General features: G+C 40.6%; 1 protein-coding gene across 3 annotated transcripts in view; it reads right to left on the bottom strand.

The window, feature by feature from the left end:
- The window catches only part of nbeaa (neurobeachin a), an 828675-nt gene that overhangs the window by 571908 nt on the left and 234034 nt on the right, over nt 1-22733 (bottom strand). For 2 of the 3 annotated variants that reach the window (XM_059646713.1, XM_059646714.1), the window contains 2 exons: nt 19365-19518; nt 2675-2855 (listed from right to left, as the gene is read on the bottom strand). In XM_059646713.1, the coding sequence (XP_059502696.1) occupies nt 2675-2855; nt 19365-19518 (335 nt within the window). Of the gene's footprint in view, nt 1-2674; nt 2856-3131; nt 3215-19364; nt 19519-22733 lie in introns of those variants that run through there. The other variant, XM_059646715.1, reaches the window with a different exon arrangement.

Genomic DNA, 22733 nt, shown 5'->3' with positions numbered 1-22733 from the left:
GAAGGGGAGATTTTGAAACTGGTGAAGTCCACATTGATACCATATGGCTGCAGGGTTCCCAGGCGGAATATGAGTTGCTGTTCCTGCAACCTTCGGGTGGCATCATTGTGGCAGTGCAGGAGGCCCATGATGGACATGTCATCAAGAGAATGGGAGGGGGACCGCTTTGCAGAACACCTCCGCTCAGTTCGCAACAAACAACTGCACCTCCCAGTCGCAAACCATTTCCACTCCCCCTCCCATTCTCTTGATGACATGTCCATCATGGGCCTCCTGCACTGCCACAATGATGCCACCCGAAGGTTGCAGGAACAGCAACTCATATTCCGCCTGGGAACCCTGCAGCCATATGGTATCAATGTGGACTTCACCAGTTTCAAAATCTCCCCTTCCCCCACTGCATCCCTAAACCAGCCCAGTTCATCCCCTCCCCCCACTGCACCACACAACCAGCCCAGCTCTTCCCCCCCACCCACTGCATCCCAAAACCAGTCCAACCTGTCTCTGCCTCCCTAACCGGTTCTTCCTCTCACCCATCCCTTCCTCCCACCCCCAGCCGCACCCCCAGCTACCTACTAACCTCATCCCACCTCCTTGACCTGTCCGTCTTCCCTGGACTGACCTATCCCCTCCCTACCTCCCCACCTACACCCTCTCCACCTATCTTCTTTTCTCTCCATCTTCGGTCCGCCTCCCCCTCTCTCCCTATTTATTCCAGTTCCCTCTCCCCATCCCCCTCTCTGATGAAGGGTCTGGGCCCGAAACGTCAGCTTTTGTGCTCCTGAGATGCTGCTTGGCCTGCTGTGTTCATCCAGCCTCACATTTTATCATCTACATTTTTAAGAACCTTGGTTTGAAAGAAAGTTGAAAACTTTTGCTTCAAGTGATGAAATTACATTAATTGCAAATTCTGCCGAATATAAGTGTAGAAAGTCTTATTTGAATTGTCACACATTCCTGACTTTTATTAAAGCTTTGAGTACTCAAGACAATGCACATTTCCAAAACCACCTTTCTACCAAATTACTAAGTTTTTACACTTAATCAAAATTCCTGTCCCTGGCTGGTGTACAAATCTATCGCTCCCTGGTTCATTGGAGTGTAAAATCTTCCTAAAATCTTCTGAACATTTATCTTACGCAAGTTCTGATTGTTTGATTAGTTTTGTACATTAATTTTTGATCTCTGTGACATTGCAGTGGTGGTTGGTTATATTAAATTCCCTGAACAGTTTTCAACAAACAAAATATGTTGCATATTTTTGATTATATTTTGTATTTGAAATAACTTAATTACTTTTATTTTTGGAAGACCACCCACACTTAAGATGGCCATTGAGTAGCCTTCTGAGCTGTGGCTCATCTGCTCCAACCGTTTCTCTGTTCTTTTCTTCCTTTTTCTTTTAATGATTAACTGATAAGTAATTTTGTAGCCTGGTGATTTACTTTAAGATACATCAATAGGGAGAGGCATTCTGAAGAGTAATGCATTGTTTACATCTGGAGCATTTATTTGTGAAAGCAATGTGTAGTATATTAGGCTTGCAGATAGAAAATTCTGGAATTTTTGAGGGACGGCCTTAGGGAAACAATAACTTCAAAGAGAGCTTCTGGATTTCAATTGGGCAGTTTTTCAGAAGACTTGGCTGATGTTAAACGTATAAAATATTTGCTCCTGAAAAAATTGGAGTAGTTTTGGACTGTTTCAAATAGGTTATATAAGTGTAAGAAGCTTAGTTTAAAAGTTCCAGGGTATGAAGGTTCCAGGAAGATGCTATCACATTCCTAAGATTTCGAATTGAAGCTACAGTTAAATTAGGCCATGTGGATGTGAAATAAAAGGGAATCGCTTTGGTATGAATACTGTAAATGAATGTTTTTTGGATTAATGAGATTACATTTTATCCTTTGCCTTGGAATCTTTAAATATATGTTATATGCAAATATATCAATCATTCTATTTTATCTTAATTTATTTTCCATAATAAATTTTTTATTGTTCAAACCAAATCTGCACACAGTGTGGTTGTGTTCAGATAAGAGACCACGGTGATAGTACAAAAAGAACTTTGCAAGCCAATAACATCAACTGTTAACATAACATAAGTAACAAAAAAAAACTGTTTATTTCTATAGTTTAAAGCATAATCATAGAATCATGCAGCACAGAACAAGCTCCTCAGCCCATCAAATCTATACTGCCAAAAGTTGCCTCCAAAAGAATTCAGTGTTGTCTGAGTTTTATTTTTCCACTCTATACAATAAAATATTTTAAAACATGGAAATTTGATATGTCATATTTTGGCTGTTCATGAAGTTCAAATTTCTCTTTTAAAGCTTTTGGACACAATGGAGATCATAACAGAATGTTGTGCAACTGCTGAAATATTGAAAACTAGAGGGAACAGATTTGAAGTGATTGACAGAATAACCAAAAGCAACAGGAGCAAAAATATTGTTATTCAGTAGTTTCAGTTGGGAATGCACAGTCTGAAAGGGTGATGCAAGTAGACTCAATCATAGGGGAACTGAATAAGCACCACAAATTAAAAAGGCTGAATTGCATCGCTACAGGAACTAGCTAAATTGCTCATGAAAAGAGCTCGGGCTGAATTGGCCTCCTTTTGACCTGCAACATTTCTAACAAGTTAAAAATGTAAAATTTAAAGACTCACCAAGTCTCAGGCACTGCCGCATTAAGCCTCCAGATGACATGTTTTTTTCTGCTTCAATCTCACTGAAATTGAGTGAGCTTGAGAAAACTAAGACATCAACCATGGCCATCAGCCTGTTTAAGAACGTTACTGCTGTCTCTGTCGACATGCCTTGAGTTGCTTCTATATTTTCCAGCTCCGTCTGTTTTTTTTCAATAAAAGACAAATCGCACTTGCAATGTGACTACAAACGTTTTTCGTAGAAAATCCTACACACTGTATTTTATGCACTGTTGAAAATTAATACTGCAAAATATTGTACCTGATAGCGTTTCAATTATCAGATTATTTACCAGAAAAAAACATTTTGGTGGTAGCACCTTACATGGCTCTAATACAATGAAAGTGAGGTTGAACTCTTCAATTATTTTACATTAGATATTATATATGCAGCATATATAATTTTTTTTAAACTTACGAGTGACTTGCCCGGGCTGTGGAGTCTCCCACTATCCATTGGGGCTCTTGAGTCCACTGTGTTGGTCTTTTGAAGACAGCAGCAGTTTTTACAACACGTGAGAGGAAAAGTGGGTATAACAGAGTTTGTAAGGAAAATTTGTATGTATACAGGAAGGGCCAGTGATACAAAAAATTACTTGAAAGTAGGATACTAGAAAATTATATATGCTGTATATGTTTGAATGCAATTGGATATTGTATTTCAGTAATTTAACAGCATTCTCTGGAAACTTCATCTTAGGAGGATACAAATTAATTCCAGGATGCCTTCTGAAAGCTCAATTGTTAAACACAAGATTTTCTGGAAAATGTTTAAGACATTCTAAGAATCAAAATAAAGTTATTCAAATTCACAGAATATACTCTCCTACTACTTTTCCCAAAAGAATCTCTATTATTAAGCATAAGATGACAAAGTTTAAGTGTCAATCACTCAGGTTACTGAAGTGCAACAGAGTCAACTTTTTATAAAGCAGGATAATAACCAATTAACAGTTAGTTGTTTTCTAATTTGAGGACAATGGAGTCCATTTAGTTTCCAAGTTGATAGCACCTTAGTAACGTGAATTTTAACATGGTTTGTTAGCAATTACCATATAAGCTGGCCTTTATAGCATTCTTTTAGCAATGCATAACTAAATTCCTTTCACTGCTCAGTTAAATGCTTCTCACATCTCTCATGATTCTCAGCTCCTAAATGATATTTATACATTAATTGATTTGAAAACTTACATTTTGCCAAAAGTATTTTCAGTTGCTATTTAGTACTTCAGTTACTTTTTGAAAGAAAGTTGCAGTAATAGTCACGCAAGTTATGATATTGGTCATGAATAACATGTTTTACCAACCAATACCTTTTAATATATGAAATATTTAAACAAACAGTGCAAATTTTGGACGTCTTAAATGCTTTTGGGAGGTGGGTTTCCATGGAGGGTCTCCCGCTTGTCTGACGTAATTTCAGCACGAAATACGTCTGAAATTTCAGTAAAATATTTATGCTGAGTTTCAGGGGTTTCCATGACTCATCTGCTGAAGTTATAGTGGACAAGCAGGAAAACCCACCTTGATAATTGCCCTTTTGTCCTTAAGATTTCCTTTCACCCTACACGGTTTTTCTTTTGAAGTCAATTTTCTGCTTCAGTTACTGAAAAACAAGTCAGACTGCTCCACAATAAACAAAATTGCCAACTTCCTAGTGTGGATCTTCGGAAAGAGTTACACTTAATGCTTTTTGCAGGAACATTAGTCAAAACTGAGATATTACCTATTCTCACATCAAGTGATTAGGTAGAAGATGCTGTGCCTTTCAAACAATTTAACTGGAAGTAAGCTCAAAAAGTAGAAATACTAACCTTAGAACTCTGGACGTGCATAATGTAAAACAGAAAACAAAAAGTAAAGGGGAAGAATTAATAAAGAAAAATAACATGAATTAAATCCTAAAATTATACTTTCTTGCATACCAAATTCATTCTTAGAATATTCAATTCAGTTTTAACAATGAGAAATTATATTGACTAGGGATCTAATATATTTGGACCTATCCTTTACCAACAATTATCCTAGGAACTTCAAGTATTAATCACTGATGGACAGATGGACGAATGGATGGATGAATGGATAAATGAATACTTTCATTGAATGAATAAATAATTTTACTGTCAAGTGTATTTTACAGTGTGAAAAACAGCAAAATAACTGTAAAAGCTTTTTCAGTGTTGCCACAATCTGGCATCATTTTGAATAGATTTTAAGAATAAGAATAAAAATAGAAAGGTATAACTTAGAAAGAATCCATCAGTCCTGAGCCACCTCATCATCAATGATGCCTGAACTGCCAGCCCTCTTCCACTGCCTTGTCGTTAACCACATGGACCAAACCAATATAGAAGTGGCTACTCTTCAGGGACCATCTTTCGCTCTGGGCCAATTCTCATCTACCACCATCTTGTCATCACTTGTGCCAGACCAACCGACATCAGTGTCACATCCCTCGTCTTTGGGGCAACCTCGATGCCCTTCTGACACCGCTTTGCTACTGCCGCTTGACCCAACCAATGATGAAGTTGCCAATCCTCAGGTGCCATCTTTCACCACTAGACCTACCTAGCCAACATCGCTTCTGCAATGTAGCAGCTGCCAATTCCAATGCCAGATTCCATGGTCGCCCCGGAGAAGTAAGGGTTTTCTTGAGTCCATGCTGGGGCTTGCCGCCACCAATATCATTCCAGCTCGGGACAAGAGGTAAGTAAAAGGAGAAAGAAAAAGGAAGAAAAGAACAGAGAAGCGGTTGGAGCAGATGAGCCACAGCTCAGAAGGCTACTCAATGGCCATCTTAAGTGTGGGTGGTCTTCCAAAAATAAAAGTAATTAAGTTATTCCAAACACAAAATATAATCAAAAATATGCAACATATTTTGTTTGTTGAAAACTGTTCAGAGAATTCAACACTACCAACCACCACTGCAATGTCACAGAGATCAAAAATTAATGTACAAAACTAATCAAACAATCAGAACTTGCGTAAGATAAATGTTCAGAAGATTTTAGGAAGATTTTACACTCCAATGAACCAGGGAGCGATAGATATGTACACCAGCCAGGGACAGGAATTTTGATTAAGTGTAAAAACTTAGTAATTGGGTAGAAAGGTGGGTTTGGAAATGTGCATTGTCTTGAGTACTCAAAGCTTTAATAAAAGTCAGGAATGTGTGACAATTCAAATAAGACTTTCTACACTTATATTCGGCAGAATTTGCAATTAATGTAATTTCATCACTTGAAGCAAAAGCTTTCAACTTTCTTTCAAACCAAGGTTCTTAAAAATGTATCTGATTTTGCAGATTTATCATAGTTACGTTAATATTCCCTTTTCTCTGTTATGACTATATTCATTCAGAAAGATGTCCTCAGTGAAAAAGCTTCTACTACATAAAATTCTTTACCTGGGATAGATGTCAGGATTGTCCTGTGTGTGAGTTCTTTCAAGTCCAAATGGTGTAGCATGGATTGGGATGGCTAACTTTCTGGTCCACCTAGAACAATCTTCCTGAGTAAACAATCTAACGTTTACTGCATTAATGTAACCATTTTTAGATTACTTGACTATGACTCGCATTACTAGACAAAGCGTTAGGAGCACATTTGCCTCGGGTCTTACTATAACTAGATCCTTATGTACTTTGACATAGTTCTTGTGACATCATCACAATAAGTAGTGCAGACAGCACTTAATCAAGTCTTAGTCCTTTTAGATCCATAAATAAACCTCACCGCTGATCTTTTTATCCCTCATTGAGTCATTGTGATGCATTTGTTTATATATACCACAAACAAATCTCCGTTGGTCTTTGACTTTACAAACTCAGACTATCTCAAGGTTTCCTGTTCTGCCCAAAATCGTTCCTTTGGACTAGGAGGAGGTTGTCAACTGGAATGGCTTCCTGATGTTCTAAAGTCTATACTTCTGTCTTGAATTGGAGGATATTTGACTTCTTGTCTTTCTTTTATACAAGACAGTAATGTGTAGGGATATTCTATCTAGCTGTCTGTGCAGTCCCAACTACAGCAGGCAACATTTTTCTTTTCTTGGTTCCTTGCCTCCTTTAAGTGGTGTTTTCAGTGAAGATCAATGCACAAGAATTTCAATTTTTTGTCAATGGAATTTATTTGCAGAGTCTTCCATTGCCTATCAACATACATCCTCTCAGTTGCTGCCTCTGCTCACACTATTACACTACTTCTCGAACTTTGCCATTGGAATCTGAACTCTCTGTTTGATAGCTTTGGAAAACATTTTGATGGAACCACTACAGTCACAGCTTTCCATCCCACATACAGTATAAAACAATTTCTTCTGCGACACAATGGTTTGCACTGCTGCCTCTCAGCACCAGGTACCCAGGTTTGATTCCAGCCCTGGGTGACTGTGTGGACTTTGCATACTCTCCCATGCTCATATGGATTTTTCCTGGGTACTCCGGTTTCCTCCCACCAGTCCAAAGGTATGCAGATTAGGTGGTACTAAATTACCGCATAGTGCTCAGGGGTATGGATTGGCCATAGTAAATGTGAGATCAGAGGGTCTGGGAAGGATGCTCAGGGAGGGTCTGTGCAGACTGAAATGGCCTCCTTTTGCACTGTTGGGAATTTGTGATTCTAGTTTATGTCCTAATGCTTAATTCATGCACAGATGTGTGAGGAAGCATGGTGCCTCAGTGGTTAGCAATACTACATCAGAGTGCCAGGGACCCAGGTTCGATTCCAGCCTTGGGTGACTGTGTGAAATTTTCACATTCTCTCCATATCTGCATGAGTTTCCTCCAGGTGCTCCGCTGTTCTCCCACAGTCCAAAGATATACAAGTTAGGTGAACTGGCCATGACAAATTGCTCACAGTATCCAGGGATATGCAGGTTAGATAGATTAACCATGATAAATGCAGAGTTATGGGGATAGGACAGCATGGTGCTGGGTCTGGTTGGATGCTTTTCAGAGGATTGGTGCAGACTCAATGGGCTGAGTGGCAGTTTTCCACACTGTAGGGATTCTGTGTTTCTATACGACAACTAGCCACTCAGGAGATTGTATCAGAGATAATGGGAACTGCAGATGCTGGAGAATTCCAAGATAATAAAATGTGAGGCTGGATGAACACAGCAGGCCAAGCAGCATCTCAGGAGCACAAAAGCTGACGTTTCGGGCCTAGACCCTTCATCAGAGAGGGGGATGGGGAGAGGGAACTGGAATAAAAAAACACCCGGCACCTTCCCCTGCAACCGCAGGAAATGCTACACTTGCCCCCACACCACCTCCCTCACCCCTGTCCCAGGCCCCAAGATGACATTCCACATTAAGCAGGGGTTCACCTGCACATCTGCCAATGTGGTATACTGCATCAACTGTACCCAGTGTGGCTTCCTCTACATTGGGGAAACCAAGCGGAGGCTCGGAGACCACTTTGCAGAACACCTCCGCTCAGTTCGCAACAAACAACTGCACCTCCCAGTCGCAAACCATTTCCACTCCCCCTCCCATTCTCTAGATGACATGTCCATCATGGGCCTCCTGCACTGCCACAATGATGCCACCCGAAGGTTGCAGGAACAGCAACTCATATTCCGCCTGGGAACTCTGCAGCCTAATGGTATCAATGTGGACTTCACCAGTTTCAAAATCTCCCCTTCCCCTACTGCATCCCCAAACCAGCCCAGTTCGTCCCCTCCCCCCACTGCATCACACCGCAGCCCAGCTCTTCCCCCCCACCCACTGCATCCCAAAACCAGTCCAACCTGTCTCTGCCTCCCTAACCGGTTCTTCCTCTCACCCATCCCTTCCTCCCACCCCAAGCCGCAACCCCATCTACCTACTAACCTCATCCCACCTCCTTGACCTGTCCGTCTTCCCTGGACTGACCTATCCCCTCCCTACCTCCCCACCTATACTCTCTCCACCTATCTTCTTTTCTCCATCTTCGGTCCGCCTCCCCCTGTCTCCCTATTTATTCCAGTTCCCTCTCCCCATCCCCCTCTCTGATGAAGGGTCTAGGCCCGAAACGTCAGCTTTTGTGCTCCTGAGATGCTGCTTGGCCTGCTGTGTTCATCCAGCCTCACATTTTATTAACTCAGGAGATTGTGCTTTTTGTTTGTTTTGCTTTGATTTTATGGTGCCCAAACAAATTTACCTTGACTTTTTGTTTATTAACTTCTTCCAAACTGTGCTAGAGATGCAGGATAATCTCCTCTATTTCGGTGACAACTTGGTTGTGAAGTACATGCAGTACTTTGTATTCCCTACATTGCAGCATTACTTATATCTTATGATGCGTCTGAACTACGCAATTGAGCTTCTGACCTCTGTAAATGGGGTTTTATCAAATAAGGCTCACTATTTAATAACATTGTGCCACTTGTTCACCTGTATAACTTGAAATTTGTAAGATGCCCACTGACATAAATGTTTGCATGCTGAAGTGTTTGATCAGGGCAATTGATGTGCCAGAAGAAAACTTCGGTTTTATCCTACGCCAGTTAACAGTGCTAGCTTTTTATTTGTCTAGGTATTTCTTTACACTTTCACTTTATGTGGCTGTGTCCTATTTGATTTCGGCAGTTAACAAAAGTTATTGTCTATTACAAATTATGGGAAGAAATTAAACTAGTTCAGAAGGGGGAAGGGAACATAGACAGTACACTAGGAGCAAGGCAGACTTTAACAAAGGAGCAAAGGCAGAGGGAGTTCAACCATAAATAGTTTCAAGGGTGTAAGGTGAGCTGGATGACACTTTAGTGTTAAAACTGTTATAGATAACACAGAGATAATGGGAACTGCAGATGCTACAGAATACAAGATAACAAAGTGTGGGGCTGGATGAACACAACAGGCCAAGCAGCATCTTAGGAGCACAAAAGCTGACGTTTCGGGCCTACACCCTTCATCAGAGAGGGGGATGGGGAGAGGATTCTGAAATAAATAGGGGGAGAGGGGGAGGCAGACTGAAGATGGATAGAGGAGAAGATAGGTGGAGAGGAGAGTATGGGTGGGGAGGTAGGGAGGGGATAGGTCAGTCCGGAGAGGACGGACAGGTCAAGGGGGCGGGATGAGGTTGGTAGGTAGGAAATGGAGGTGCGGCTTGAGGTGGGAGGAGGGGATAGCTGAGAGGAAGAACAGGTTAGGCAGGCTGGGACGAGCTGGGCTAGTTTTGGGATGCAGTGGGGGGGAAAGGAGACTTTGAAGCTGGTGAAATCCACATTGATACAATTGGGCTGCAGGGTTCCCAAGCGGAATATGAGTTGCTGTTCCTGCAACCTACGGGTGGCATCATTATGACACTGCAGGAGGCCCAGGATGGACATGTTGTCTAACGAATGGGAGGGGGAGTTGAAATGGTTCGCAACTGGGAGGTGCAGTTGTTTACTGCGAACCAAGCGTAGGTGTTCTGCAAAGCAGTCCCCAAGCCTCCGCTTGGTTTCCCCAATGTAGAGGTAGCCACTGTGTACAGCGGATGCAGCATACCACATTGGCGGATGTGCAGGTGAACATCTGCTTGATGTGGAAAGTCATTTTGGGGCCTGGGATGGGGGTGAGGGAGGTGGTGTGGGGGCAGGTGTAGCACTTCCTGCGGTTGCAGGGGAAAGGTTTTGTGGGTACAACCACACAGTTCCTGTTGCATGAACAGCAACTCATATTCCGCTTGGGGAACCTACAGCCCAATGGTATCAATGTGGATTTCACCAGCTTCAAAATCTCCCCTCCCCCCCACGGCATCCCAAAACCAGTCCAGCTCATCCCAGCCCGCCTAACCTGTTCTTCCTCTCAGCTATCCCCTCCTCCCACCTCAAGCCACACTTCCATTTCCTACCTACCAACCTCATCCCGCCCCCTTGACCTGTCCGTCCTCCCTGGACTGACCTATCCCCTCCCTACCTCCCCACCCATACTCTCCTCTCCACCTATCTTCTCCTCTATCTATCTTCAGTCCACCTTCCCCCCCCCATTTATTTCAGAATCCTCTCCCCATTCCCCTTTTCTGATGAAGGTTCTAGGCCCGAAACGTCAGCTTTTGTGCTCCTGCTTGGCCTGCTGTGTTCATCAGGCCCCACACTTTGTTATTACAGATAACATAGATGGGTTAAGGATATGGAATAACGTGCAATGCGATGTTGTTGCCATCACAGTACATGGTTGAGAGAGGGGCAGGACTGGCATCTCAATATTCTATGGTACAGGATCATCAGTCAGGGCAGGGGAGGATGTAAATGAAGTGATGGTGTTGCATTAAATTAACTATGAGGTCAATTGTGCAGTAAGGAGAGATGATATATTGGAAAGGTCTTCAAATGAGGCTTCGTGGGTAGAGATTAAGAGTTAAAAAGAAGGGTGGGTCACACTGCTGGGAGTGTCTTATAAAACTCCAGTCAGCAGACAATTCAGGACCAGAAAAGTAGACAATTCCCCAGGTGTGTAAAAACAATCATTGGAAATTAAACTTCTTTAATATTAAAGGGGATGGTCATAGTGTTATGTGTTTAGTGATGGAAGATTTCTTGAAATATATTCAGGAGAGCTTTTTATAACAACATGTAGAAGGTCCCATGAGGCACAGTACAGTGCTAGAAGTCATTCTGGGGAACAAAGTCAGACAGATGTTTCAGGTGGCAGTGGGAGAATATTTTACTGACAGCCATCATTACACAAGATAATTAAGTTTATTATGGAAAAGGAAAAAGATGGCCTGTAAATATGGGTTTTGGACTGAGATGACAGATTTTATTAAAGTAAGGCAGGACCTGGCCAAAGTAGAGCTGGGACAGTTATTTCTGGGTAAATCTACAGTAGAACAGCACGAAGTGTTCAAAATGGAATTGGTAAGAACACAGGCCCAACATGTTCCCTTTAGGATTAAATACATGAGCAACAAGGCAGAAAACTGGATGTCTAGGAATATTCAGCAAACTTAAAGCAAACTTAAGGATGAGAGCAAAGAGGGCATATGCAAAAACTAAGGTTGTTAAGATTAGGCAGAATCCCAAGATGTTCCATCAGTATATCAAAGTGGGGAGGAAACCGGGGAAAGAGTAGGTACCAAGAGGGCAATCTGTACATGGAGCATGGACATTGATAAGGCGTTAAATGAGTCTTCACTTTGGAAAAGGAAAATGTAGGTAGAGAATTCAGGAAAAGAGAATGAAGGTTCTTCAGCAACTTCACAAATAGAGTGAGGAAGTAGTGAGTCTCACATTAGAGTTAGGGAATCCACTGGTAAAAACTCATAAGGACAGAATTTGTGCCCACTTAGAGAGGCGGAGTTTGACCAGTGATACTCAGTATGGGTTCTCCAGAGGGAGGTCATGCTGAACAAATTTGATTGAACTTTTTGAGGAGGTCACCAGGCATGTAGAGGAGAGTAGTACAGTTGATGTAGTTAATGTGAATTTGGGCAACAATGCACATGGGAGTCAGAAAAAGAATATAAAACCACATGAGATCCAGGGTAGGAGGATAACAAGGTGTAGAGCTGGATGAACACAGCACGCCAAACAGCATCAGAGGAGCAGGAAAGTGGAAGTTTCGGGCCTAGACCCTTCTTCAGAATTTTTTTTTCCTCTCTGCTGTGTTCGTCCAGCTCAACACCTTGTTATCTGAGATCCAGGGTAACTTAGAAAATAGATCCGAAAGTGGCTTATTGGCAAGAGAGAGAGGTGATGGTAGAAGGCTGTTTGCGTGACTAGAGGCAGGCCTACAGCAGGGATTAGTGTTAGGTCCCATATTTTTTGTAATATATATATAAACAATATTGAAGAAAAGGCGGTGGGGGGATTGAGATGTTTAGTATGTTTGCGATGACAGGAAGGTTGGTCAGGTGGTTGACAGTGCGGAAGAAGGTCTTAGGGTGTAGGAGGATATAGGCGATTGGTCTGATGGACAGATCATTGACAGATGGAATTTAACATTCACGTGAGGTTATGCACTTCAGCAGAGGGACTATTTAATGAACAGCAGGGCATTAGGTCACTCAGAGGAACAAAGCTAGGAACACTGCGATGAGTAACCCACCTCCTAACTCCTCAAAGCCTGTCGACCATCTACAAGACACAAGTCTGGAGTGTGGTGGAATACTCCCCACTTGCCTGGATGAGTGCTGCCCCAACAACATTCAAGAAGTTTGACACCATCCAGGACAAAACAGCCCGCTTGATTGCCACTACATCCACAAGCATTCACTCCCTCCACCACTGATGCTCAGTAACAGCAGTGTGTACTATCTACAAGATGTATGGCAGGAATTCACCAAAGATCCTCAGACAGCACCTTCCAAACCTACGAGCACTTCCAAGTAGAAGGACAAGGGCAGCAGATATATGGGAACAAGACCACCTCCAAGTTCCTCTCCCAGTCACTCACCATCCTGACTTAGAAATATATTGCCATTCCTTCACTGTCGCTGAGTCGAATTCCTGGAATTCTCTCCCTAATAGCATTGTGGGTCAACCCACAGAAGGAGGACTGCAGTGATTCAAGAAGGCAGCTCACCACCACCTTCTCAAGGGCAACTAGGGATGGGCAAAATATGCTGGCAAGCCAGCGATGCCCACATCCCACAAAATTAATAGAAAAAACAAAAATCCGTGAAGGCAGGAAAGGTTATTAGGTAATTCAGAAGGCATCTGAAAAGCTTGCCTTTATCAGTCATACTATAGAGCGTAAGAGCATGGAGGTTTTGTTGGAGCTGCAGAAAACTTTGGTCAGGCCACAGTTGGAGTACGGTGTCTATTTCTGGTCTCCGTATCATAGGAGGAGTATGACTGCATTGGAAGGGTTGCAAAGAAGATTCACCAGGATTTTGCCTTGAATGCAGCAGTTAACAATGAAGGTCGGCAGGATAAGCTCAGGTTGTGTTCTTTACAGCAGAGGAGGTTGAGGGGTTCCTGACTGAAGTATGTAAGACTATAAGAGCATGGATAGAATGTTGCTTCTCACCTCATTGAAAGATCAGTGACATGAGGTCATAATTTTAAGATGAAAGGCAAGAGATTTAGAAAGGATTTGAAGTATTTTCAGCCAATGTCTGGTGGAAATCTAGAATGCACTGCTGAGGATAGTAGGGACAGGAACCCCCACAATCTTAAAAAGGTACTTGGATGAGCACTTGAAAAGTTATAATATTCAAGGTTATGGGCCACATGCTGGGAAGTAGAACTAGTGTAGGTTTGGAGTAGATTTGGTCGGTACAAACATGATGTGCCAAAAGCCCTCTTTTTTGCTGTACAATTCTGTGACATATATTATAATTACAGATAAACAATTTTGAAGCAGCGTCATATAACTCTATTAGTTAAAATTCTAATCTCCTTATAAAGCTTCCCCATACACACACACACACACACACACACACACACACACACACACACACACACACACACAGTAACAAAGAAAAACATAGGTATTATTGGCAGACAGAACGCCTGATGAACAGATCATTGGCAGATGGAATTTAACATTCACGTGAGCTTATGCTGCAGCTGTACAAAACTCTGGTGCGGCCGCACTTGGAGTATTGCGTACAGTTCTGGTCACCGCATTATAAGAAGGATGTGGAAGCTTTGGAAAGGGTGCAGAGGAGATTTACTAGGATGTTGCCTGGTATGGAGGGAAGGTCTTACGAGGAAAGGCTGAGGGACTTGAGGCTGTTTTCATTAGAGAGAAGAAGGTTGAGAGGTGACTTAATTGAAACATATAAAATAATCAGAGGGTTAGATAGGGTGGATAGGGAGAGCCTTTTTCCTCGGATGATGACGGCGAGCACGAGGGGGCATAGCTTTAAATTGAGGGGTGCAAGATATAGGACAGATGTCAGAGGTAGCTTCTTTACTCAGAGAGTAGTAAGGGAATGGAATGCTTTGCCTGCAACTGTAGTAGATTGGCCAACTTTAGGTACATTTAAGTCGTCATTGAATAAGCATATGGACGTAGATGGAATAGTGTAGGTTAGATGGGCTTGAGATCGGTATGACAGGTCGGCACAACATTGAGGGCCGAAGGGCCTGTACTGTGCTGTAATGTTCTATGTAAACCTACCTAGAATCCAATAACAAAGTTATTGGCTTATTGGCAGGTAGAAGGCCTTTGTCATCAACAATTGGTTTTCACTTGTAAATCCCCTGTGCCAAGTCTTTTCTCTGCCTTATTGGATTGAATTGTTTTGCTTCTGAACATCTGCTTCACTCATCAACTGAATGATTTTCTCTAGAATTATGTCTTCTTTGGACTGTAATAAATCTGATCTTGCATGATGCCTACAACATTCTGATTCCTTATGAATACTAACTTTAAGTCACCATTGTTGCATCTCTCTGGTAACCTGCAGGGACCATTGATGAAATCAGTTATAAATTCACCTCAGTACTGTTCTCTTCTTTTAGATATTGTCTTTTAACAATATTGTCAGCTCGCAGTTCTAACAAAAAAACTGCCAAAGGTTTTTAAAACTTCTGAATCTGGCTGTTGTTTTATTTCTTCCACCATGGCAAACAATAACTTCATATCCTCTATTTCCAATTATGTATAGAAGACCACTGGCTTGTTCAATTCCTATCTCTGTCAAGTCTATTCTCTAGCTCAAGACTTGTTTTCTCAAGGATGTCCGATTCTATGTTTTATTTAGCCCACTCTGAAATTAATGCATTCTGGTGTCGTAGCTTTGTAACTTGATTAGTTAATTGATTTTCTTTAAATATTTTTATTCAGCAGTGAATCTTGATGTTGCACAGAAGCGTCTATCCTTTGCAGCTGTAGTGGAAGTTTTCTTGCATTTTACTATTATACTAGAGTATTTCTGAAAAGACTTGTGTGTTCAACCAAAGCATATATTTCTTTAAATTGCCCAATGCTAATTTGCTTTATGTACTTGGCTAGCAATTTACCTCACTCTCCACTCCTCGAATGTACAAGTTCCCTCTCACAGCTTTCTTATGTTTCATTTTTCCAGCCCTGCCTTGTGGTATTCACGACCTATGATAATGATATTTGATTGGGTTGCAACATTTTGAAAATAATTGTGCTGTCAGTTTGAATTGCTGTGCTAGTAAAATGCTTCTCCTATTGTACAAGGGGTTTTGGTTTTGACTCATGAAATCAGAAGGCTGGTTGGCTTACCAAATCAACTTATACTTGCAGCTACTTCGGCAGACCACTGCCTCCCAATACTCCCAAATACACTACTTTAGGGTTGCAGATTTCTTCTGTTCCTATGCATCTTTTGTCAGGTCTGAAATGCTGTCTGTGGCATTCTTTGAAGTACTTTTCTGTGTTGCCATGAAGTGTTAGAGGAAGTTTTGCTGTTGTCAGCAGTTAGCTGTATATGTTTGTCTTGAATAAAGGCAAATAATACAGTTCACAGTACAATCTTCCCTACATTGATGATACCAAGTACAAGCTTGGTGACTGTTTTGCGGCAAAATAAAGGAAAATCCGCAGGTGCTGGAGACCTGAAACAATAAGATAAATTACTGGCAAAGCTCGGCAAGTCTAGCATCACCTGTGGGAAGAAAGCAGAATTGGCTTTTAATCTAATGACTCTTCATCAGACTCTTTATCTCAAGTAACTGGACTCAAAATGTTAACTCTGTTTTCTTTCCACAGATGCTGCTAGACCTGCTCAGTTTCATCAACAATTCCTGTTTTTGAGACTGCTTTGCAGAATGTCTCGGTTCTGTCCATATGAACAAGCTGGCCTTCAAGCTGCTTGCCATTTTAATACATCCTCTTGCTCCCATGCTATCATTTCCCTTCTTTTACTGCAGTGTTCCAGTGAAGCCAATACAAACTACAGGAGCAACAGATTATTTGCTGCCTTGAGCTCAACATTGAGTTCAACAACTTCAGAAAATCAAGCATGACTACACCCCTTCTCCAACTGCAGCCACTCCATTAATCTACTGGTTATGGATTCATTCACAGTTTATGCTATTTGGCACTCAAGTAGTCCTGCATTACACATTTACCAGGCTGTCACCTTATTCTTTAAGGATGATTGGTGCTGTTGCTGGCATGCCCAAATGAACTATTCATTGAATCAGAGTTTGATGGTAATGTTGCAGCAGGGTATATGCTGAGCGATGAGAATGAAGGCCATGACTGAGTACAAAAACAAAAGCACCAAAGTGGATCAGGTTGCATTTTGGAAGGAAGCGTGAGCATGCTGAACTAAGTCGAAAAATAAATTGGCACGATGAACGTTACACGATATTTGCAAAATTACAGAACAAAAAATGGGTACATCAACTGTCATAAAGTTATGAATAAATAATTACATCAAAATGAGCCACAGGTGGGGAGCACAACAAAATAATCTCAAAATATTAAAAAGAACAGTGAACTAATCTGAAAAAAATGCATAGAGTTGGAAAGTTGAAAAATATGACAGGAAATTGTTAACTGTGAAGTGCGATCCACAAGAGGAAAGAAACATTTAAGTCAGCAAAGAAGAAATAGAACTTTGCAGAAGTTCTCAAAACATTCCTTATTTCAATGTACACAATAAAAAAGATTTTGAGGGAAAAGTAAATGCTGAATTAGCCAGAAGTGATATAATAAATCAAATAGTAAATACATCTACAAAACTGTCTCCAAAGGGTATATTCAAGTGTCAATTTGGAGAGGCCAAGGAGTTTCCATGAGCAGATGCGCTTTCTGTCCTGCTCTAGGGTTTCTTTCTCTGCAATCAACAAATTCATAAAGTGCTTATAGTTTCATGAGATCTGCTAATGCTGCAAAATTGGCCATTCTGCTAACCAAAATAAATTCAAGAAAATGCAGTACATAAGTGAATTCAGTGGAAACTACTGTGATCCCACTGTTGTATTTATTTAAATTTGGCAAAACCATTGCACAATTTGCTTGGAAATTGAAAAGTGCATGAATATTGATTGAGAAAGGACATCTGCTTCTCAAGTGATCACAATGCATTCAATTTGGGGATGCAATTGTTGGAAGTGTCAGTGTATACAACCATTATACTAGAGCAAAGCTTAGCACCAGAGACAGGCATATTCCACCCTGGAAAACTTCATTAGTTAAAAGTTCTCCTGCATCAAATCAGAAGACTTCTTCGCCATAGAAACTATGTTTACCTTTTCTAGCACCTTTTCCCACAAACACAGCAGTTGCCTTCTGAGGAGGGTGCTGCTTCAAACTAAAAATAGCAAGCTCACTTATTTTTGCCTCTTGCAAAGTTATCTCCATGGCTCTTTCTCAAAAGGAATAATCCTTCCTCCTCTCTGGGCCCTTGCACTCTCCTCAGCCATCTCTAATATGCCAGCAAAACCAATATCCAAATCCAGAACCTGCAAAGCAAAAAAAGTGCCAGTGCTCCTTTAAGCAACGGCAGTAGCCTCTTTCTACTGCTGTGTCAGAAATCATTCACAAAATAGATAACGTGGTTAAGAACAGACATGATGTCCTTGTCTTCATTAGTCAAGGCATAGAGTTTAAGTGCAGGGAAGTGATGCTGGAACTCTACAAGAAGTTGGTTAGGCCACAGTAGAATTCTGTGTGCGATCCTGGAATCCACACTATAAGAGGGATGTGATTGCACTAGAGAGGGTGCAGAGAGGATTTGCCAGGGCTCTGTCTGGACTGGAGAGTTTTATTCATAAAGAGATAGATTAGATAGACTGGCATTGTTTTCCTTGGAACAGAGGAGGCTGAAAACGGATATGATTGAGATATATAAAATTATGAGGGGCATCAAAAGGGTAGACAGGGAGAAACTCTTCTCCTTGTGGAGGGATCAATAACCAGGAGGCAAAAAGTTATGGTAAAGGCCAGGATGTTTAGAGGAGATGTGAGAAAAAATTTCCTCATCCAGAGGGTGGTGAGAACCTGGAACTCACTGCTTGTAGGGGTGATAGAGATGGAAACCCTCGTAATATTTAAGAAATATTTGTGATATCAAGGCATACAAGGCTACAGGCCAAGTGCTGAGAAAATGGGATTAGAATGGAGTTGGATGAGTATGCTTTGACCAGCACATACTCAATGGATTGAAGAGTCTTTTTCTATGTTACAGACCTCAGTAACTAAGATGTCTTGGCCTCAGCACTGTCTGTAGATTAAATTATGCCAGGAGCATCTTATATACGCTATTTAAATGACAGCACCTCAGAATTAACTGGCCTGTCAATTCCCTAACAATGTCGACTGCATGAACTTGCTTATGCACTTCTGTGTGCAAGATTATTGTGTAATCTAAAATGAAAAATTTCCCTTATGTTCTGAGTAATGAGTTTGTTAATGGGTAAATTACATACATTATATGAAACAACTGTAATATTATTCTTACATCATATTTTAGATTCTAAAATACATAGCTAGTGAAAGAATGATAAACTTGATAAGCAAAATTATATGCAGCAATGACCACATGGAATGCAGTAAAAGTGGTTGACTGCCAAATCTAATTGCATAACCATGTTATCTCTATACCTCTGCACAAAAACTAAATCTTGATATTTATTAAAATAACAATTAAATTTCAATTACTGCATTACATAAAACATAAGATTGTTTGGTTTAGTTATATTAGATTAACGTAAGAATATCTGCCAAATGCAAAATAAAACATAACATTATTGTACAGACATTATTGATTTCAATTCTGATGACTAACATTAGGTAACGGTTGATACTTACAGATGGGGAGGTGGCTGCTGATAACAAAGGCAAAATTCCACCACAAGCAATGATGATGTTATCCACCATTTGAGAAATGAGATGAATTGTATTGTGAACAAAAATTATGTTCTCATTACTATTCACAAAATCCATCACAGACTTTGTAGTATGGCTGCAAAAACACAAATTATAAAAATAACAATATTACTACTCTGAGATGCATTTTTAAAATTATTAAATCACTTAACAAAAGATTTGAATTGGTTAGATGAACTATAATTGAATATTAACCAGTCACACAAAAGTCGAAAGGGATATTGAACTAAATTTCAAGAGCCAGCAAAATAACGGCTTCCTGTTGTGCTCCAATTTCTTTCGATGCTAGTTAGTTAGCAGCAACCGCAAGCAATTTCAAGAAGTCTCTCGGCTAACCAATGAGATATGATATGTACCTAAAGTACACATTTTCTTCCATGATTTAAGAGGGGGTTTGCAAAGTTTTGACATGAAAATACACAGGACATCTGTTCTAATTGCCAATTTCCATCATCATCAGAATGTTTTTGAAGCTAATTTTACAACAATCATAACAATTTAAATTTACACAGCATCTTTACAGTAGTACAACAATCCCAAGGTAATTCAACAGGTTATATTAAAGCATAAAAAGATACAACAGTAAAGAAGGAAAACATTAATAGAGGTGAGTAAGTATTAAGAGATGGCATCGAAAGAGAGGAAGGTGAAGACATTTTGGTAATGAATTCAGAACACAGCTGGATGTCAATGATGAAGAAGTCAGAGGGCAATATCCATAATAAGTAAAAGACAGAGGAATAAAGATTCTTAGGAGTATTAAGAATGGAAAAGGTAGTAAGAACACAGGACCATAAAACATTAAGTGCAAATGTTGGCCATTCAGTCCGAGTCCGCTCCACCAGTAAATGATATCATGGCTGATCTGTTAACCAACAACTCCACTTTCCTGCCTTTTCACCATAACCTTCTATTTTCCTAACTATTACATTTTTGTCTATCTCAACCTTAAATATTCTCCATGAACGAGCCTCGACAGCCCTTAATGGCAAAGAATTACATAGATTCAGTGCCCTCAGAGAAGAAATTCCTCCTCACTTTTGTGTGAAATGGGTGAACCCCTAACGATAAAATTATGTCTTCTGGTCAAAGACTCTCCCGTGAGGGGGAAACAACCTCTCTGCATCCAACCTGTCAAGCATTTTAAGAATCTTATATATTTCAATACAATTATCTCCCTTCCTTCTAAGTTCCAATGTATACAGGCCCAACCTACTCGATGTGGTTGACTGTTAACTGCCCTCTGGGCAATAAATGCAGGCTAGCTAGCGGCACCCTCACCCCAAAAACGAATAAAGAAAACAAATTCTCCTCATGAAACAGTACCTCCATATACAGGTTCATCTTAATGAACCTTCTCTGGAGGTCGATATGGGAGCCGAAACTTCACAGTTTTCTAATCGTGATCTAATTATGTCTTATGTAGATTAAATAAGACTTCCTTATATTTTATATTCCATTCCCTTTGAAATAAAAGCCAATATTCCATTTGCCTCCCCTGTTATGTGAACTTGAACATCAGCTTTTTGTGGCTTATCCCAATACTTCTTTGCTGCAGCTTTCTGCAATCTATCTCCCTTTAAATAATAATCAGTTTCTCTACTCATCCTGCCAAACTGCATAACCTCATACTTTCTCACAATATATGCCGTCTACAAAGTTTTTTGCCCAATCAACTAATCCGTTTATGTCCCTCTGTAGACTCTTCGTGTTATCCTCACCACTTATGTTCCTGCCTACTTTTTTTAATGATCCAAAAACTTGGTGACAGTACATTCACTTTTCTCATCCAAAACATTTATGTGTAGTGCAAACAGTTATGGGTCCAGCATTCAGCCCTGTCACCTTCATTAATTACAGGTTGAGATCCTGAAGATGAACACTTTATCCCAACTCTGTCTTCTATTTGTTAGTCAACAGTCTATCCCATATTAATATACTTCCCAACGCCATGGGGCTTATTTGCTGCACCTTATCCAATGCCTTTTGGAAGTTCAATATATTATCTTTACTGGCCCCTATTTATCTATCCCAATTGCTGTCACCTCAAAGAACTCTAATAAATTTATCAGACATGATTTCCCCTTTATTAGGCCATGTTAGATCTGCTTAATTATATTAAATATTTCCAAATGTTTTGTTTTCACCTGCTTTAAAATGGGCTCTTACATTCCCAATGACATCTTAAGCCAACAGCTACAGAGTTAATTTTTTTTGCCCTGTTCCCTTTTTGAATAAGAGTGTTATAGCAACTGGATTGGTGACTTGGATAGCTTGGATTTCTGAGGCTTTCAAGGTCTAAGAAACTATTAATCACTTAATAGCTCATTGCAAGCAGTCCTGTATTTGGGGCCTGGGACAAGAGCATACATCAAGACTCATTAACTTGGGCCTGCTGCTCTCTAGAGACAATTGTGATTCCACTGGAACTGCCGAGCTTGGTCTGGATCAGAGCCCGGATGAGGAACAGCACTTGGCCCCATGACTGCTGTCCGTGATCCTGCCTTTGAAGGTGCAAACACCAACTAAAGACGCACTTTGATTATGTAGCTGATCAGAAGATGTCTGAGCTTGCAATTAGGAGGTGGCTCATAAAAGCTAAAGATACAAAATAAAATACCACTTAATAAATACAGAGCTTGCTTCCCATCATGAATGTACTGTAGTCCCTGCTGAAACTATGCGCTTCCAAATAGTAGAACCATTATTCAATCGGATATGCGCCTGTCCAAGCTGTGGTCACAACGAAATGCAATCACACATTTTATGGTGAACAGGCTGCTTTTGTGAACAATCCCAGATGTCCTCTTTCATAACTGAAAGGGTCAGCTAACGGCATTAGGCAAGGGGTTCCAAAATTATAATGCCTGGCAATTGAAGACTGGGATAAAATCAATGCTTTGTCGCAGATGGAATCATTATGAGGTAATGGTTGAGGCTTGATCATCTAGCCTGGCTGGAATGGTGGAACCTAAACAATCAGCCCTTTCAATAGAATATAAGTACTACCTGATTACAGACTGCTAAAGTGCGACCAGGATACATGGTGAGTAGATTTTCCCCAATGAGCAGTGTACATTCCAAACTGGAAAACAGAATGTCTATCACAATGACTCTCCTAGTAGCCTCTTCCTGAAACTATTAATCAGTTAAATATTAAACAGGTTTGTAAATACGTCAGACACACAACAATCCTAAACAAAATGTATGAAATACCCTCTTAGGTATCACTTTACAAGTGCTAAATAGTTCTAGATTACCTAGTCAAAGACAAATCAGACTAGGGTAGTA

This window comes from Stegostoma tigrinum, chromosome 6, assembly GCF_030684315.1.
Source record: "Stegostoma tigrinum isolate sSteTig4 chromosome 6, sSteTig4.hap1, whole genome shotgun sequence".
Lineage (NCBI taxonomy): Eukaryota > Metazoa > Chordata > Chondrichthyes > Orectolobiformes > Stegostomatidae > Stegostoma > Stegostoma tigrinum.
Note: the sequence above shows the minus strand (reverse complement) of the source record. Positions and strands in the feature narration are given on the sequence as shown.